General features: G+C 32.0%; 3 protein-coding genes across 4 annotated transcripts in view; 2 read left to right on the plus strand and 1 right to left on the minus strand.

Moving 5' to 3' along the window:
• Positions 1-660: 660 nt before the first annotated feature.
• LOC108998277 (4-coumarate--CoA ligase 1-like) lies at positions 661-4881 on the minus strand. Its single transcript, XM_018974791.2, has 5 exons — positions 3720-4881; positions 2028-2226; positions 1573-1786; positions 1309-1411; positions 661-1189 (listed from the first exon to the last, which is right to left on the minus strand). The coding sequence occupies exons 1-5, from the start codon at positions 4719-4721 to the stop codon at positions 1070-1072; spliced, it is 1638 nt and encodes a 545-aa protein (XP_018830336.1). The 5' UTR covers positions 4722-4881; the 3' UTR covers positions 661-1069.
• Positions 4882-10319: 5438 nt separating this feature from the next.
• LOC108998211 (probable E3 ubiquitin-protein ligase RNF217) lies at positions 10320-12394 on the plus strand. Of its 2 annotated transcripts, none has more exons than XM_018974712.2 (2): positions 10320-11407; positions 12072-12394. In XM_018974712.2, the coding sequence occupies exons 1-2, from the start codon at positions 10569-10571 to the stop codon at positions 12142-12144; spliced, it is 912 nt and encodes a 303-aa protein (XP_018830257.1). In that variant the 5' UTR covers positions 10320-10568; the 3' UTR covers positions 12145-12394. The 2 variants fall into 2 exon arrangements, with proteins under 2 accessions (XP_018830257.1, XP_018830256.1); XM_018974711.2 differs by lacking the exon at positions 12072-12394 and adding an exon at positions 11705-12027 and having other exon boundaries at positions 10401-11407.
• Positions 12395-14749: 2355 nt separating this feature from the next.
• LOC108998267 (ribulose bisphosphate carboxylase/oxygenase activase, chloroplastic) overlaps positions 14750-19050 on the plus strand; it is a 41933-nt gene continuing 37632 nt past the window's right edge. The window contains exons 1-3 of the mRNA XM_018974770.2: positions 14750-15137; positions 15307-15392; positions 16606-16615. Of these exons, the coding sequence (XP_018830315.1) occupies positions 14810-15137; positions 15307-15392; positions 16606-16615 (424 nt within the window). The 5' untranslated portion in view covers positions 14750-14809. The remainder of the gene's footprint in view (positions 15138-15306; positions 15393-16605; positions 16616-19050) is intronic.

Genomic DNA, 19050 nt, shown 5'->3' on the forward strand with positions numbered 1-19050 from the left:
TGTGATTTTCTTGAGAGAAGTGAGAGAGGTAGAGAGATAACTTCTTTGTGAAAGAAGTTTTGTATTATTCTTCTGTACTCCATCTTTGTTGATAGTGAAATCTCTGATACCGACCCTACCAGTAGACGTAGGCTCACTTTGAGCCGAACCACTTAAATCTTGGTGTTGTTTTTGTGTGATTGTCAGTATTTTCTTTTACTTATTTATGCTACTATACTTCGAGTTAGTCTTAGATATACAGTTATTACCAACATTCCAAAATTCCAAAACTCAGTCACGAGTTGGCCGGGCTCTCTATTATTCAATATGATCCAAATTTCAAGAGGAGAGACCATTCAAAGCCTACAAAATGGTAACGCCTAGCATTACTCAGGCGTTTACCTGAAATTAGGGACAATGAAAGCTGGCCTTTACGGCCGGCCAGCCGAATGTTACCAAGTGGGAATGATTTTTAAACTTATTAGTGTCTTGGAGTAACCATTTTTCTCTCTAAATTTTTTTTTTTTATTTTTTTTATTTTTTTCTCAAAAAGCATCAAGGATGCAAGCGTTTTGAGTGCGACTCTAGACCATCTACGTAGCACACTCAAACCACCGTGCCCGTGTGGAGACGAATTCGTATTGATCGAATCATGATAAACTGGATTAACTTGTGGAGCAATTGTGAAGTATAATTCTTCGGCGGTGTATATTTCAATGAGATCCAATAGGCACATAACTCAAATGTCTACATGTACAATCAGAGCTTGTAAGCTAAGTAGCCTCCAACTTCACTTGAGGATGCATTCCCACCTTAGAGAGTCAGATAATATGCTCCCTAATAATGTGCATGGAATGTTGCAATATAAAGGATCCCTCATAAAACGAAATTTCGAAAAAAAAAAAAATGATTACATATTCGTTATTATATGAAGTAAAAGTTCTTGCAATTGCAATGCAAATCCTTTAGACAGTCTTCCATTTCAAATAGTACACAATAATCAAAGAAATCAGTCGTGATAGCAAAGTTGAGCAGCAGCAACTTTCAAATTGCCATGATTCTTGATCCCCAAGCCTTGCAATATGTGAATTCAACTTGAAAAGCCTGCAACCAGTTTTGCCTTCAACTCTTTCCTCAAGATTTTTCCCGATGGGGATTTGGGAATGACATCGATGAAGAACACACGGTTTACTCTTTTATAAAACACCACCTGCATTATTACCATCAGAAAATTATAAAACACGTTGCGCTTGCACACTCACGACTGCAATTATTATTTCTCCAAACTTTTAGAAAGATTTAAGACTTTTTTTTTTTTTAAAAAATCACCTGTTTAGACACAAATTTCTTGATTTCATCCTCTGTGATGGTAGAACCATTTGATCTTGCAACAAATGCAACTGGGACTTCTCCAGCTAGATCGTCCTTCATGCTGAAGATGGAAAACGTATGTTATTGATCAAGAAATTTGTTTTCAAACTCTCCACACTGACAGCTTACAAATAGACTTTTTTCTATATTCATTGATATATATACATACATAAATGTATATGTAGATATATATGCATGTATGCTTTGAATAAGTTAACTTACGGGACTACAGCAGCATCAGAGATATTGGGATGAGTGAGTAGTAAGGCTTCAAGTTCAGCAGGGGCGACTTGAAACCCTTTGTATTTAATCAGTTCCTTCAACCGATCTACAATGAAGAGCTCATCATCATCATCAATTAAGCCAACATCGCCTGTATGTAACCAACCCTCTTTGTCTATGGTTCCTTTTGTAGCTTCTGGATCATTAATATAACCTGAGTATCACCAAATGAATCAAATATTAACAACTCAGCTGAACTCAACTCAACATCTAAATGTAGCCTAAGACATAATGGATTGAACTCAACTAAACTCAACTGAGTTTGAGAACTAAACGCAGCCTAGCTTAGTCCGATCGTTAGGATGTTGATCAATAGGTAACGTGACATACAATCTTGAATATCGAATCTTCAAACATTTATAATTGAAATAGTCATGACATGACAATAAATGTACCTTTCATGATCTGGTCTCCCCTGATGCATATCTCTCCCGGTTGATTGCGGGGCAAAGAGGCACCAGTTTCTGGGTCGACGATCTTCATTTCAGCATTCCTCACAACAGTGCCGCATGCTCCTGATTTCACGTCAAATGGTTCTTTGGCAAATGCCAAACACATTGATAGTACTGGACCTGCCTCTGTCATTCCGTATCCCTGTATTTAAGCAATTGTTTTTTGAATCTGAGTCAGTTCTATGTTAAGCTAATGATAAATAATACTTCTCCAAGTGCTAAAGGAAATTTTTGTTTAATTTGTATAATCTCCAATTATAGGCTAATTATACCATGCATAGATCCATCCGAATATTCTTTTATTTTTTATTTTTATATTTTCTTTCTAGATAAACACACACATACTAGTTAATTTTACATACAACTATGAATTGTGTAAACACCGCGTAATTGTTTTGAAAAAGAGTGTGGTCCATTATTAAAAAATTAATTTTTTTCATGTGGATCTCATGTTTTATTCATTTTCAAATATCTTTTCTCCACACACACACACATATATATATATATATGGGTAAAATACACAAAACTCCCCCTCCCTAATTATCATCTAATTTACAATCATCCCTCTTAACTATAAATTTGGACAATCATCTCCAAAGTACCAAAAATTTCATTTCATTTTATTCATTCCATGAAAATCTTACATAAATAACCTTGAAGAAATAAGAATTATAAAAGAATATTTTGTTTTTTTGAAAAAAAAAAATATTTAAAGTTTTTTAATTGACTAGAACATTTGGCCTTTTTCGAGAAATTTAAGGGGTAGTTTCATATTTTTAAGGGGAATAGGGGTACATTACCATTTTTTGATAGTTTGGGGTGATTGTCAAAATTGATAGTTTAGGAGTGATTGAAAATTAATTGTGTGTGTATATATATATATATATATTAGTGTTATAGACAACTTGGTTGTATTGAATCTCTTTAACTTAAGAGACGGCATCTCACCTATATTAAATTTTTAAATAATATTATATACAGTTATAAAGTGTATATATCACTTTAAAAAATCGTGAAGTCTATTATTAAAAAATAAAATTTTTACTTGAGTCCCAATTTATCAAAGTTTTATTTAAAGGGACTTGCACGATTTACTCCTTGAGATTATATAAATCATTTTTCTAATTTTTTTTTTAATGATTTTTTTGTTTTCTTGCTAGTTTTGGGTCAGCAATAGTTCAATGAATGGCATTCAGAATCGTCCAAGTTGGACCATCCAGTCAACAAGAGGATGGAATCTTTAACTTGTTCTGTGCCTCCATTATTGAATCTCTACGGGACCGATGGTGTGTGCTGTGCACCCGACTTTGTATTTTGCGTGCGTGTTTTTTTCATTTTTATATATTCTTTTATATATTTTATTAAAGTAATTAGTTACGTTATTTTTTTAATATAAAATAATTATTTTGATTAATCGAATTCCTTATTGAATTGCTAGCTACCTAATTATCTATATCCTTAAAGATTCATCGCATCATCTCTGTTTTCTAAATTAAATTTCAAGGTTTCTAATTAGATTTAAATTACCAGATGCATTGATCACGTTTTAATTTGAAAGGCAAAGATATGGTACTCAAATGGGAAAAGAGCAACAAAGACCCCAAAAATAGAATAGGATGAGGAATGGATCCATACCTGACCAAATTTTGCATTGGGAAACTTGGCCTTCACAGTTTCTTCAATTTCCTTTCCCAGCGGCGCTCCTCCAGACTTGAGCATTCTTATGGAAGATAGATCGTACTTTTCGAGATCTGGGGACTTAGCTATGGCCAAAACAATCGGTGGGACAATTGGCATGATGCTCACCTTGTGTTTCTGTATCAGCTCCAGCAATGAAACAATATCGAACTTGGGCATGATCAGTATAGCAGCACCAGCTCGCAACCCGCAGAGAAAGACCGAGTTCAGGGAGTAGATGTGAAACAATGGCAGCACGCATAGTATCACGTCCTCGCTGTGGAAGTAGAGGTTCGGATTCTCGCCGTCGACCTGTTGCGCCACGCTCGTCACCAGCCCTTTGTGCGTCAACATCACGCCTTTGGGTAACCCCGTCGTCCCCGAAGAGTATGGCAGAGCCACCACGTCGTCTGGGCTGATGTCCACTTTCGGGATGCTGTTCTCGTCGGCCTGAGTTAACTCCGAGAAATGCAAGCAGTCCTGATCCGGCGGCGAGTCGATGCACATGATCTTGACACCGTTTTCGTGAGCCAAGTCCTTCACCTTGTCGTAGTTACAAGCCAGAGTGATGATGAGCTTTGCGTTGGAAGATTTCGCTTGCTTTGAGATCTCTGCAGCTGTGTAAAGAGGGTTGGCAGCCGTGGTTATGGCTCCCAAATACGACGCGCCGAGGAAAACGAACGCGAATTCCGGCGAGTTGGGTAACAAAAGCATGACAACATCTCCCTGGCGGATGCCGAGCTTGTTGAGGCCAGAAGCGACCTTGCGCGAGGTGAGATCAACATCATAGTACGTGTAAACCTTGCCGGTCGAACCGTTGATCAAGCACGGGCGGGAGCCGACCTCGGATATGTTCTCAAAACAATAGGAGTGGAGAGGAAGATGTTTTGGGATGTAAATGTCGGGGAGTTTCGACCAGAAAATGAGTTCTCCTGGCTGCTCTGTTTGGATAGGAGCCATTAGAGTTGGCTGAAAACAAAAGAAATGGGAATTACGAATCAAAAGAGAATGCTGGATCTTCTTGTTGGTGAGGGGATGGAGGCGAAGATAATGAGAGTATATTATAACAATGGAGGTTGGTAGAGAGAGCTAAGGAAGTGATAGAATAAGCAAATTTTCTTATTTATTTATTCTTGGGGGGAGTTGGTGGAGTAGGGAAATATGAGTTTTGAGGCTTTAAACGTAGTTGGGTTGGTGAAAATGGGGGTATTGGGTGGATGGGAGTGTAAGTCTAAAGAAATGGCTGAGGGAGTGCTACTTTTCTAAGCAGTCTTGTCCATTACCTACCGTGCCATGAACATGTATATGGCTGCATGACGACAGTCTTCACCTACCGCAGCGGCACCCAAAAAAATATTTTGTAGGTAAGAGGGTTTTCAACTCTTCAGCCCACTTACTTTAATGCATGCATCATGCATGCATGAAAGCCCAACCCAAAATTGTGTAGATCTTATTTTATTTTAGAGTTTTGATATTTATCATTTTCCACATTTATTTTTATTTATTTTATATATATTTTTATTTTATTCTTACTAAACTAATTGAATTATTCTACTCATCATTCATACACTACACATTTCATAAGAGAAAAAAAATTAAAATTTAAAAATTAAAAATTTATATGTGATTTGTGATGTGAAGATGATGAATAGAATTTTTCGTTATTTTATTTATCTTTTATAACCCTTTGTAGGTTCTTAACTTTTACTACCACCATAATCTTATTTTAAACTTAAGCTCAACTAGTATCTCCCTTCTTGTATAGAGAAATATTTTAATCACAAAAATATTTTATAAAAATTACATCTACAAACTAACGCGGTATGAAATGATACGTTAAATTGTAAAATTATTTTTATTATAAAATAGATCTAACGTATTATATAAAATTCTATCAATTTATAATTTAATTTTATATAATTTTTTTGTGCCGGTAGCAATTCTCTTTGTAAATAGCAAATGGAAGGGTGTAGTTATAGTTTGTAATTCTTAGATATGCGATATTTTTCTTTATAATAAAAGAGAATGAAAAATTATGATTTAATCCTTATGGGTGACGTGCATGTAGTTTAAAAAGAAACGGTATGCTCAAAAAGAGAATAATCAAAAAGGTATATATTACAATATGCAAAAACATGTTATAAATTATAATAATGTTGTAGATGCCCTATTATAGTTTTTTTTTTCCTTAAATTATAGATGTCCGAACTATTATGACTTTTGTGTGCGCACAAGTTTTAGTTCTTGTCATACTCATCGAAGGTAAAAAAAAAAAAAAAAATCATCTGGCATGGGCTAATTGGTCTGGTACAGTTTCATTTAGGCTCTGTTTAGATTCAAAAAGTATCTCACTTCATTTTATTATATCTCATCTCATTTCATCTCATCTCATCTTATCATTACAATTTTTTCAAATTCTTACACAAAATATAATAAACAATTCAACTTTTTCAAATCTCAAAACAATAATAATATTCTATAATAATATTTTTTTTTTAACTTTCATCTTTTATCTAAAATAATTCCATCTCATCTCATCTCATCTCAGAATCTAAATCATCACTTATTTGTTGGTAGTCTGTCCTAAATTGTATTCACTCATTTTGGCAGTATAACCTTCAAAATAGTAATGTTGTTATTTAGCCCAATTCAAAATATAAGTTACAATTTGTCTCATGTAACATCACCATTTTACTTTCATTTCAATCTTCATGAGATTAACAAAAGGTCAGAGGGTAATGCTATACTCAGACCTTAGATGTTTCATCCTCAATCATATTTCTTAATATGAAATATTTTAAGTAGCTTCATATGTTTATCACTTAAATTGACAGACATTTAAAATGTGTCAAATTGACAGGTGTGGCTATAGATATGATAAAATATTTAGATAAAAAATAAAATTTCTCGAATTCAAATTGCAACTTATATTATATATCGTAAGGTTACATGTCAATAAATATTTAGAAGCCATATTACAAAACTACTGGTAGTTTAGATCAGGGAGAAGATATACATTTTCTCTTGTTTTTTTTTTTTAGTAGTTCTAATATGGAGCTCCAAAGTATGGTGTGAACTTGCTTTAAATAAGCTAGTGTCTTCTAAATTAGCATTGAAGTTATTGAATTTATTGGACTACCACATCTTCCTAGCTAGCAGCCTTTCATTTCTCATTAAATATACTTTTTATCCTTAAACTACTAAATGCCTTGTACGGAACACTTCAAAATTGATATATTGTGTATTTTGTCAAAGGCACGTGATCTGATTGGCATAACTCTCAACTTTTAAAAAGGAGGTCTGGAGTTCAAAATTCTATTTTTATCTTTAAACTATTAGATGCCTTGTACGGAATACTTCAAACTTGATATGTTGTGTATTTTGGCAAAGACATGTGGCCTGATTGACATAATTTTCAACCTCTAAAAATAAAGTCTGGAGTTCGAAATCCCATTTTCCACTAAAAAAAAAAAAAAACTTAGATACATTGTACTTCAAATGATTTAAGAAATTAAAAATTGAAAAAAAAATAATAATAATGTGACAAAATCTTGCCCTGTTTGAATACAGAAATATTTTCAACTCATTTCATCATTAAAATTTTTTTAAATTTTCATAAAAAATATAATAAATAATTCAACTTTTTTAAATCTTTAAAATAATAATAATATTAAAAAATAATATTCTAACAATATTTTATTCAACTCATTTAGGGTCCGTTTGGGTATTGAAAAGTGTTAAGAAGTGTTGAGAATGTTTGTGAATAGTTATGAATAGAGATTGGAGTTTGTGGGTCCCATTGAGAGTATTTTGAGTTGTTTGGATGTGTGAAGTATGTTGAGTTGTTGACTTTTGAGTAGGTAGTTGAAAAATATGTGAGTCCCATAAATATTATAGTGATTTTATTTTTAATAATAAATATTATAATGATTTTATTATAGTAATTTTTTAATATTAATAAATATTGTAGTGATTTTATTTTACTTTTATATATAATAATGATAAATATTATAATGATTTTATTTTTAATTTATATATAATAGTGATAAATATTATAATGATTTTATTTATATATATATATATAATAGTGATAAATATTATAGTAATGTTATTTTTTATTTATATATTATATCGATTTTATTTTTAATTTATATATAATGGTGATAAATATTATAGTATTTTATTTTTTATTTATATATAATAGTGATTTTATTTTTATTTATATATTTTAGTGATTTTATTTTTTATTTATATATAATAGAGATAAATATTATAATGATTTTATTTTTTATTTATATATTATAGTGATTTTATTTTTTATTTATATATTATAATGATTTTATTTTTTTATTTATATTTAATAGTGATAAATATTATAGTAATTTTATTTTTTATTTATTATATATTATAGTGATTTTATTTATTATTTATATATTATAGTGATTTTATTTTTTATTTATATATAATAGTGATAAATATTTTTTATTTATATATTACAGTTATTTTATTTTTTATTTATATATTATAGTGATTTTATTTTTTATTTATATATTATAGTGATTTTATTTTTTATATTTAATAGTGATAAATATTTTTTATTTATATATTATAGTTATTTTATTTTTTATTTATATATTATAGCGATTTTATTTTTTATTTATATATTATAGTGATTTTATTTTTTATTCATATATTATAATGATTTTATTTTTTATTTATATTTAATAGTGATAAATATTATAGTGATTTTATTTATAGTGATTTTATTTTTTATTTATATATTATAGTGATTTTATTTTTTATTCATATATTATAGCGATTTTATTTTTTATTTATATATAATAGTGATAAATATTTTTTATTTATATATTATAGTGATTTTATTTTTTATTTATATATTATAGTGATTTTATTTTATTTATATTTAATAGTGATAAATATTATAGTGATTTTATTTTTTATTTATATATTATAGCGATTTTATTTTTTATTTATATATTATAGTGATTTTATTTTTTTCTTTATATATTATAGCGATTTTATTTTTTATTTATATATTATAGTGATTTTATTTTTTATTTATATCTTATAGTGATTTTATTTTTTATTCATATATTATAATGATTTTATTTTTTATTTATATTTAATAGTGATAAATATTATAGTGATTTTATTTTTTATTTATATATTATAGTGATTTTATTTTTTATTTATATATTATAACGATTTTATTTTTTATTTATATATAATAGTGATAAATATTTTTTATTTATATGTTATTGTGATTTTATTTTTTATTTATATATTATAGTAATTTTATTTTATTTATATTTAATAGTGATAAATATTATAGTGATTTTATTTTTTATTTATATATAATAGTAATATGTATTATAGAATGTGTGTGAATAGTTATGAGTAGAGATTGAAGTGAGTTTGTAGGTCTCATTGAGAATATTTTAAATTGTTTGGCATGTGAAGTATTTTCAAAAGTACGAGAATACTTAAAAAGTGTTGAGAGTAGTTTGGTACTCAAACATACCCTTAAAATCATCTCATCTTATTTCATCTCGTTATCAAAATCAACACTTAATTATCATCTCATACCGTCTAGTGCTTTTTTTTTTTCTTTTTTTTTCACATTTTTTTAATACATGTTAATATTTTTAAAAAATAAAAAAAATACACAAATACATTTAAAATCACTTCCTTAATCACTAAGTAAAAAAAAAATAAAAAATTTTTGACCAGCAGTCAAATAGAGTGGGCAAAATGAGAGGGCAAAGTAGTTTTATTCATAATGTTATTTTCCTTTCGTTTAGGCTCTAAGGACATGGAATGAGATAATTTTAGATAAAAATTAAAAATTAAATAAAATATTATTATTATTTAAAAATTTAAAAAAATTAAATTATTTATTGTATTTTATATAAAAATTTAAAAAAATTATAATAATAAGATGATATAAGATAATATAAAATCATTTTTATATCGAACTTATTCGTCTCATTCTTTATAACTCATAAGAATGGTGAATAAAATTTACAAGTTCTATAAAAATTCGTTACAAAAGAAATTTTCCTTCGACTTAGGCCTTATTTGTTTTCAAAGATAAATGAGATGAATTGAGATTAAATTTAAAAAATTAAATAAAAAATTATTAAAATATATTTGTTAATATTATTTTTATTTTAAAATTTTAAAAAATTAAATTATTTATTTTATTTTATATAAAAATTTAAAAAAATTATAATAATATTTAAATTAGAAAATTTTAAATTAGATTTTGAATGCAAACGATATTTTGAAAACCTCTTTTCTTACTTCATTATTATAATTTTTTTAAATTTCTACATAAAATATAATAAACAATTCAATTTTTTTAAATTCTAAAATAACTTTCTCAAATTTTTACATAAAATATCATAAATAATTTAACTTTTATTTTACTATTTCCAAATCTCCTTAATCCAAACCGCTCGATTTCAGTTCTTAAAAAGCTATCATCCGGCATCAGACATCTTCAAAGAGCACTTTTGCTCATTAATTTTTTCTTTTCTTTTTCCCGTACGTCAAAAAGAAAAGTCCAAAAGCTAAAACCCCCTGGAGGGGGAGTTCCAAATCTTCACAGCTAAGTCTTATTTATTTATTTATTTATTTTTATTGGCATGATCTTCTCTGCTACGTCTTCGTAAATTGAGTTCAAAATAAAAGTCTTTGTAAATTAATGCCACTTCCATTATATTAGATAATATTTTGCAGAGAGAAGAATAAGGAGGGGCTGATCATTGAAACAGAATCTGTGCCATGGCTCAAGAATCAGCTGCTGGTGATCTTATGTATGTAGATGACTTTTTCTTGTCCATGTTATTTGATGTAGAAGAAGAAAATGAGATTTTGCCACTGTCGGATGAAAAGTATGCGGAAGAACTGCAGTTCCAAGAGGTTCTCATGGGGTCCATGATCACTTCCCAACATGCAAACAAGGGGGCTTCATCCTCATCCTCCTTTTCATCACCATTAATTCAAGCAAGTTCTTCAACCCAAAACCCAGAGCCGGTTGAGGAAACAAAAGAAGCAGGAGAATCATCGAGTTGCTTCTGTGAAATTTGTGCGGAGAGGAAAGATAGTGAGGAGATGTTCAAAAACCATAGCTGTGTTCACTCCTTTTGTTCCGATTGCATTAGCAAACATGTTGCCACAAAGATCCAAGAGAGCATAACCGTTGTTTCTTGCCCCGAATTGGGTTGCGAGACTGTCCTGACAATCGATGCTTGCAGGCGTGTGCTTCCTAAAGAAGTGCAGGAAAGGTGGGACTCGGCGCTGTGCGAAACACAGGTTCCTGCTTTCCAGACTTTTTACTGTCCATTCAAGGATTGTTCAGCCATGTTGTTGAATGATAACGAAGGAGGAGAAGTCATTAGGGAGTCAGAGTGTCCATCCTGCCATAGATTGTTCTGTGCACAATGTTATGTAGCTTGGCATCCAGGGGTAGAGTGCGAAGAGTACCAGAGGCTGAATGAGGATGAGAGGGGGAGGGACGATCTTATGGTGAGGGAGCTAGCAAGGGAGAGGAGATGGATGAGGTGCCCCCGTTGCAAATACTATGTGGAAAAGACTGAAGGTTGTTTACATATTACTTGCAGGTCAGTCTCCTAGATTATTAAGATTTCTTTACAATTTTTTTAATCAAACACTTTCTACAATTCGAAAAGATACATGAATCACACAACATTAAATGCTATCCATGGACTGTGTGCAAAACAACATTAAATGAAAACAGGGACGATGAAAGGTTCTTTATTTCCCTGCACAAGCTTTTACATTTGGTTGCCTGATTATATTGTGAAACAATACACACTATAAAGACAAGAAATATAAAATAACAAAGTTGTACACTTTGCCTTCAAATACTGACTTAAGATGTTCGGTGATCAATGCAGAGATTATTGTTTCTATTTGCTGGTGCATCTTCCTTCTTGGGTTGCTTTGATTTGTGGGTTGTTGATTGGCTATCAAGGGATACAAATTCTGTCCCTCATACAGGGGATGCAGAGATATCTTCAATATAGACTGGCAGAAATTAGTTATGTTAGTAGTATAATAGTTATGTAGATTATGTTATCTAAAACATAAACACGCTAACATATTTGAGAGGCCAAAGCATGGGTTTCAATGAGTTACAGAATGACATAGGCTTACTCCCAGTCTTCTCCACTACCTCTATCTTCCCTTTAAGCTGATAGCATTGACAGTATAATCAGTCACATAGAATGCTTACATGTAAGATTCTGCTTATTATTCTTGCAGGTGTGCATTCCAGTTTTGCTATGGATGTGGAGTAAAATGGACTGGAGATCATGGTGGTTGCCAGAGAAATTAAATGACTAGCCAAAGCATAATGATTATGTTATTATAAAACAATAGTATTTTGCATACGTTAACTCTCTTATATATAGGTTCTCCTAATACTGTTTATTATGGTTTGTATCTATTAAGTGCATAAGTACTCTTTCATGATGCACAAGAATGCTCAGTCGTTTGAGGACTTGAGAAGCATCATTGAAGTTATCAGACATTCATGCCAGGGAAATATGAAATGTCACCTACTATTTGATTCAAGCTTGACTATTTAATGGCAGTTGCAGATCCAAATATTGTGGCCTTGATAAACATGTGTTATCTTCAATACCTATACACCTTCTTTCATGTCTCAATGCTCCTAAGGCTATGATCTTGTCTAAGCTAGCTGCACTAGATTTTTTCTGGTTGTTTGGTGTTGAAGTGACTGCTCATTCTGAAAGAAATTGATCCTTTGGTTTAATATATGTAGATCTCTAGGAGAGGGTGAGGGTATAAGAAATACATCATGCATGCTTTGTATTGCAAATTAGCTTGAAGAGTGATGGCATGTGACTCTCTGTTCTCGATTTATGAAAACTGTTAGTAAGCATCTTTACTTTCTTCATGTAAGAAAGATCTTGGCTGATTTGTGAAGGAGATGAATTTTTGGTTTGAAAATTGGAAGCCAAGGAGGCACTTGGCTGGTAAAGGCTTTTCTATCCAAAGTAGCTTGAAGAGTACTGCTGAAAGTCAAAGATGCATGCTCTTTACTTGGCTGGAACTTTCATACCTTCCGGAATGTTGATGATCTTGAGTTAATCCAGGAAGTCACCAAGTTCAACAATAAATAAAGACCTGGTTTTGATGCTAAATTATGGATTCATAATAATGCATATATTTTATTGGTTAAATCTGTATGGGGATTACCCCAAGTGCAGCATTCAGTTTTGCCCTTTCACTCTCATTTTGTGAGATAACTTGGTTTCTCCAAAGATTTATATTTTCTGTTGGAAAGCTTTGTTCAATGGGATTCCTGTTGATATGGCCACTCAAAGATGTGGGATCTCATTAGGCTGGAAACTCAGATGCTGTAATTTGAAGCCTTATACTGAATTCTCCTCCTCTCACCTTTTTGCTGAGAGTGAAATTACTACTGCTGTTTGGGCTGATTTGCTGCTGTTTTCAGTTTTGGCCAATTGCTCCAGTTCAGTTGCAAAAAACGAGGTGTTCATAATCATATGGTGGCTGTAATCTGATTAACTCATTCAAGTTTAATTCTGGTTGGTTGATCTTGGCCTTTTCTTTTCATACTCGGTTTAGGGTTCTTCTAGTCATAGACATTATTAACATATCAATTAGGATAAAAAAATATTTATTTACTTTTCTTTTAGTTTCGCTATAAATAATATATTTATAATTGAGTAGTTTGATTTTTTTTTTTAAAGAATATTGTTAGATATAGTCACGAGATGTGCAAGTTTCGATATTCGATATTCCATTTTAAAAAAATAAATCAAATGTAATATTTTATAGATCACGGAAAGAAACTTTCTCTCTCACTTAAAAAAAAGCCTCAAAATCTGAATTTCGCTGGAGGAGGAGGAGGCCCCTAGATCACGGCTTCCTCCTCCTTCTCCCTCTCCTTTCCTCATTTATCCTTTATCCTCCTCCTCCTCCATCTCCTTATCTCATTTCTTACTTTATTTATTTATTTTCCTTCAAGGCCAAAACAATCAGATCTACAATTTTTCTGTAACTCTCGAGAGATGTGCATCAGAAGACTCAGGCTGCAAATCGTTCGGAGGATAGTTGCGGTTTTGCAAAAATCACCACACGCTTGTGGTCCTCATGCGCCATCCATTCTGACAGCTCTTCTCACCACACATGCCGAATTGCTGAAATCGCCACACCAGATTGTTTAGATTAGACTTTTGTGGTTGAAAAGAAATAAGCTTGTTGCCTTCACGCGTCGTTAAAGTCTACAAGAGTTAGTCCAAACTGTAATCTATCATTTTTCGTTATTGTTTTCTTTATTGTATAGTAAAAATAAAAAAAGAGTTTGTATCTTGGACGGTTTGTTCATAGAGGTTGAGTCCTCCATTTCTATGGGTTTGGATAGTGAAAGTGTTTGAGAATGTTTGTGAATAGTAATGAACAAGTAATAATAGAATATTGAATAATAGTAAAAAATATGTAAAAATAATGAATAGTAGAAAAAATAGGTGAAAAGTAATAATACAGTAAATAATAATAGTGATAGTGTTTGAGAGTATTTGAGGTACTCTCATTAGCCAAATCATTTGGTATAGTGTTATCTTTTGGACGTCTGTCTGTAGAGAGTATCAGCAGCAGTGAAGTTCAGACCAATCCAGTAGTGTAGTGGTTGAATTCCAAATGGTTGATACGAATATATTCTTGTATGTATCCAGTCATAGATGTAAATTTTTCTTGATAAATGAATGAATGATGACATTTTTTTTAAAAAAAAAATCTACTATTAAAAACATAATTTTTTAATTTATAATTTTTTTTTTAAAGAAGAATGCTCAAGCTTGCTCCGTAAATATCCTTTTTTTTTTTTTTCTAAATTCAATTTATGTAATCCACCGTGTCTCACACGTGGTGCCAAGTAGTCCTCAACTAGCACGTCCTTTCGGCCTTCCACTCTCCATCTCCAAAGCAAAGGCCAGCTTTGCTGTTAATTAATGGCGCTCTCCTTTCCATTTCCCTCCAAACCCCGTTTTCCCCTCCATTTCCACTCGCTTCCTCCTACCAACAAATCCCCACCTCCTTCCTTTTCCCTCCACTGCTCAAAATCTTCTTTTTCTGAGAATTCCGACGATGGTGAAAAAGACGGTCAAACCGAGGTGCCCAGGAGACTCTCCAAGCAGTCCTCGTGGGAAGCTAAGGACTCGGAGGGGAAGGACTATCTCTACAGGCTCGGTAAAGAGGCTGATAACATGAATATCGCGGTCGGAGCTCGGGCTGGCGTCATCGATGACCTCTTTGCCGGCAATTTTCTTGGACGAGACTGTAATTTTTTCCCCTTTGGCTTCCTAACGTCCTGCCTGGTTCTTGTGAAAGTGCACGAAAGCAAAGAAAGAATAAGAAATAAAGAAATGGGTTTTCAGATTTTTGAATTTCCTTGTTAGCTTCATTTAGCTATTTTAATTATTTCTTTGTTGAACAAATCTTTTTGCAGCGGATATTGTGTTCGATTACCGCCAGAAAGTGACGAGGTCGTTTCAGTACCTTCAAGGCGATTACTATATCGCTCCTCTCTTCATGGTAATTTTTGTTTCTTTTTTCTTTTTGCTTTGTTTTTGATGAATTTTTGTGCATAATTTTCTATGTTTTTCTGTTTTATTCTGAATTGGTTCTGGAGCACTTAGAATTATTGTCCGGTAATTTGATGTCTGGCTTGGTGCACCATGCAAAAGAAAAAGCTTTATAATATATAATGATATCCAGTCGTGCCTCAGCCATGTTAAAACACTGGACTAATTTTACTCCGTGCCTTTCTGGAACTCGAGAAGGATGTGTTCCAGGCTTGGTTTTATATAGCAAGAGGTTTGGCAGAATATAACGAAATTCTTTTCTTATTTGGGTCGATAAAGAAGTTTGTCAACAGAAATTTTGATGGAACATCACTCAATGGTTGGCTGGTTACTTTCTCGTACTTCATTTCGTGGACTTCATATGTGCTACATGACACTTCAACATTTGCTACATATCTACCTCATCTACATTACACTACATTGGAATAATAAGACTATCTACCAAGGAACCTAAAAGAGAATAAAACCAAGAATGGCCCTTTCCGGTGTTTGCTTGAGAGCATGCAATTTCTGTGTTTAGGATTTGGTTATTGGAGAACTTGTTATTTGAAAACTTCGCTTCCTTTCTTTTGGTTCCATCGAAAAGGTTATCAGCGAATCTTCAAGTGGTTGAGTGCTCTATTATTATTATTTTTTATAATTCAGTGTACTGTCTTAATGGTGGTTTTTTCAGATTTCAATACTTCATGGGGTAGAAATTTCTAATGAGCCAGATCTCCACCATAACTTTTGCTGGGATGTTTTTTAACCCTCTTTTCTGTTTTGTGATTTCTGATAATATGCTATTATATGTTAGTCAGATTTATAGATTACACTGCTTAATCTGTGAAAAATCTATTTATAAATGCTTATGCATGTTGTAGTATCCCCATGGTAATGAAAAATCAATTTATATATCACTATGCATGTTTTAGTACCCCCACGGTAAGTTATCTGCCAAAAATGTTATATTAGTTAGCCTATCTAGTACCTCTTGTTATTTTCTGGCTTCCACGGTGATTGTTCCTCTGATGTGTCGATGTTGTTATTTATGCTGTTGAGTCCACCGGAATTTTTTCATTCTTCTTTTCTCTTTCTCAAGATATTTCGATTTGATGCTCTGCATCTTGCCAATTATGACTTGCATCATGTTTTTATGTTTTCCATTTGCTTTTCTTCTACAGGATAAAGTTGGTAAGTTCCATGAAACTTGCAAAGGGTAAAAGAGCCATGATGAATTATGTTAAAGCATTTAGGAAATTTGGTTGCTTTTCATCTACAGGATAAAGTCGGTAAGTTCTATGAAACTTCTAAAAAGGAGTTGGAAAGTTCTATGAAACTTACAAAAGGTAGTTGAATCATGTTAAAGCAGTTAATAAATTTGTTTAAAATGCCTAAAATTTAGTCATTTTCAAATTGCTAGATGTTTTTTTGCGTTTGGTATCGTAGGAAGCTTTCAATTTCAAAAGTGATAATAAATATTGCTCAATACCTTCTTAAATTGGGAAGGGTATTGAAAGCATTATTTCCTATATGATATTTTGCCTTGTTTGTCTTTTTGTAGTTGACCAATTTATATTACAGTTTGTGAGACATTATCTCAGATAGAATTCAACATTATAGCTTCTCCTATTCTGATTGAATTTTTCCTAGCATTGTTTTGAAGCTTTAATCTTCTTGGATGCAGTAATTCTGGTCATAGTTCAATTTTGTGATTGTCTTTATTTTCCCTTTTTAAATCCTAAAAGGGGTATATTGTAACACCCATGTCCCACTTAGGAATATAAATAACTCACATGGAGTGGGTAAGTTATAAAAGGTACTCATGGGTTCTTGGTCTAAGATTAGTTACTTACTAGGTGAAACTAGGTTTTATGAGTGATTATAGGGAAACTTCAAATTGAATAGTCTTTTTAGGATTAGAATGTACATGCAGATAGTGCATATGTGGCTAGCGCTTTACTTGGTTCGTTACAGGATTTGTTCCAGTTTATTGCCCTATAATCTGCTCTATGAAAGCCCATATTGCATTATTTAGTTTTGGTTAGGAGGATGACTTTAATATTGTTTTAATTGTCTAGGCATCGTACTCCTTATGGCCAAAAGTCATTGGTTAACAGATTTCCTATATAGCCAGAATTTGTTCATCCTTCACATCAGCAGTTAGTTGTCATGTCCTACCTGAGATTTGGAGGATTATTCCACTTTGTATTATGTGGACAACTTGGGGGGGGGGGTTTGGTAATAACTTTTTGGTGACGTAGAGTTGATCTGAAACTCAATTAAGAAAATTCCTAATTGTTTGATTGGTTGCATGCTTTAGGAAGTATACATTACTTATATATGTCCCGTATACTTGGGCTCTTCCCCATTCTTATGATCAATAAAATTTTGTTTACCGATAAAAGAAGGAAGTATACATTACGATTCTTTCTTGGATTTTATTTATTTATTGATAAGTAAACGATTGTATTAATAAGAATAGATACAGCCCAAATACACAAGATGGTATACAAGAGGTAACACTTATTTAATAAGAAGAAATGGAAACAAGAAAATCATGAAAATCAAGGCTAGGGGTAGGTTCCAACTCCGACGGAGTCGGAAAGCCCACCTTTGACCTTCGACTCCGACTCTAACTGGAGGTCATCATGCACTTCGACTCTGATTAGAGTTAGAGTTTGGAGCTTCGATCGGACTGTGATTGGGCCAAGGCCCAATTCCGAATGCTCTGGGCCCACTTCCAAAGGCCCAAGACCCATTATGATATTTGAGCTTTTGAAATACTATAAAAAATTACCAACACCCTAGTGGGCTTCCCATTTCCAAAAAATGCTGTAAAAAATAATTAAAAAATTTAAATACAATAATTAAATTACATACATTACAAAACAAAAGACAAATAAATGCACAATCACAAACACAATGTAAATAAAAAATGCAAAGGAACCCCAAAACAACCAGCACAATCACAACCACTCATTAAACAACAACCTCTACAATCACAAGTTCACAAGTCACAACATGTCAACCACCACAATGAATATCACAATCAGCACAAAACAACCACCCGTCCACCACAATCACAACCAACCCTAGCCAACTTCACCAAAGTCTTCAACCAATTTACATTGTAATAATGTATCAGAATAAAACAAAAAGCTACAAATTAGTAATTACAAATTGATAGTAATTTTCAAATTTTCAGCACCATCAGCCTCCAATCCCAAGCATCGTACATTGTTTTGGAAATTAAAAAAAGTTAGAACTAAAACATTATTTTGAATTAACAAAAATAAACAAGGTTTTTTTGCTAATGGTATTTCATTTGTCACCAATAAAGGGGTTCTCCATCCCACGGTGCTCCGTCTCAGTCATCCGCAATTCTTCTAGGGTTCACAGTTAGGTTTACAAAATCATAAAAATTATAAGTTAAATAATTAATACGTTAAAAATATGTATATAATCATTTAAAAGCAGAGTTACCTAATTCAAACCTATATCTCTCGGCATCAACAATATCTAGTCTAATGGGTGTATCACTTAGTCAGTTTTGTTTGTGCAAACGAGGGCCTTCACGATAGTCAGAGTTAATGAACTCCGATGAGCATCCAACACGCGACTTCCGG

This window comes from Juglans regia, chromosome 12 (genome assembly GCF_001411555.2).
Source record: "Juglans regia cultivar Chandler chromosome 12, Walnut 2.0, whole genome shotgun sequence".
In the NCBI taxonomy this organism is placed as follows: Eukaryota; Viridiplantae; Streptophyta; class Magnoliopsida; order Fagales; family Juglandaceae; genus Juglans; species Juglans regia.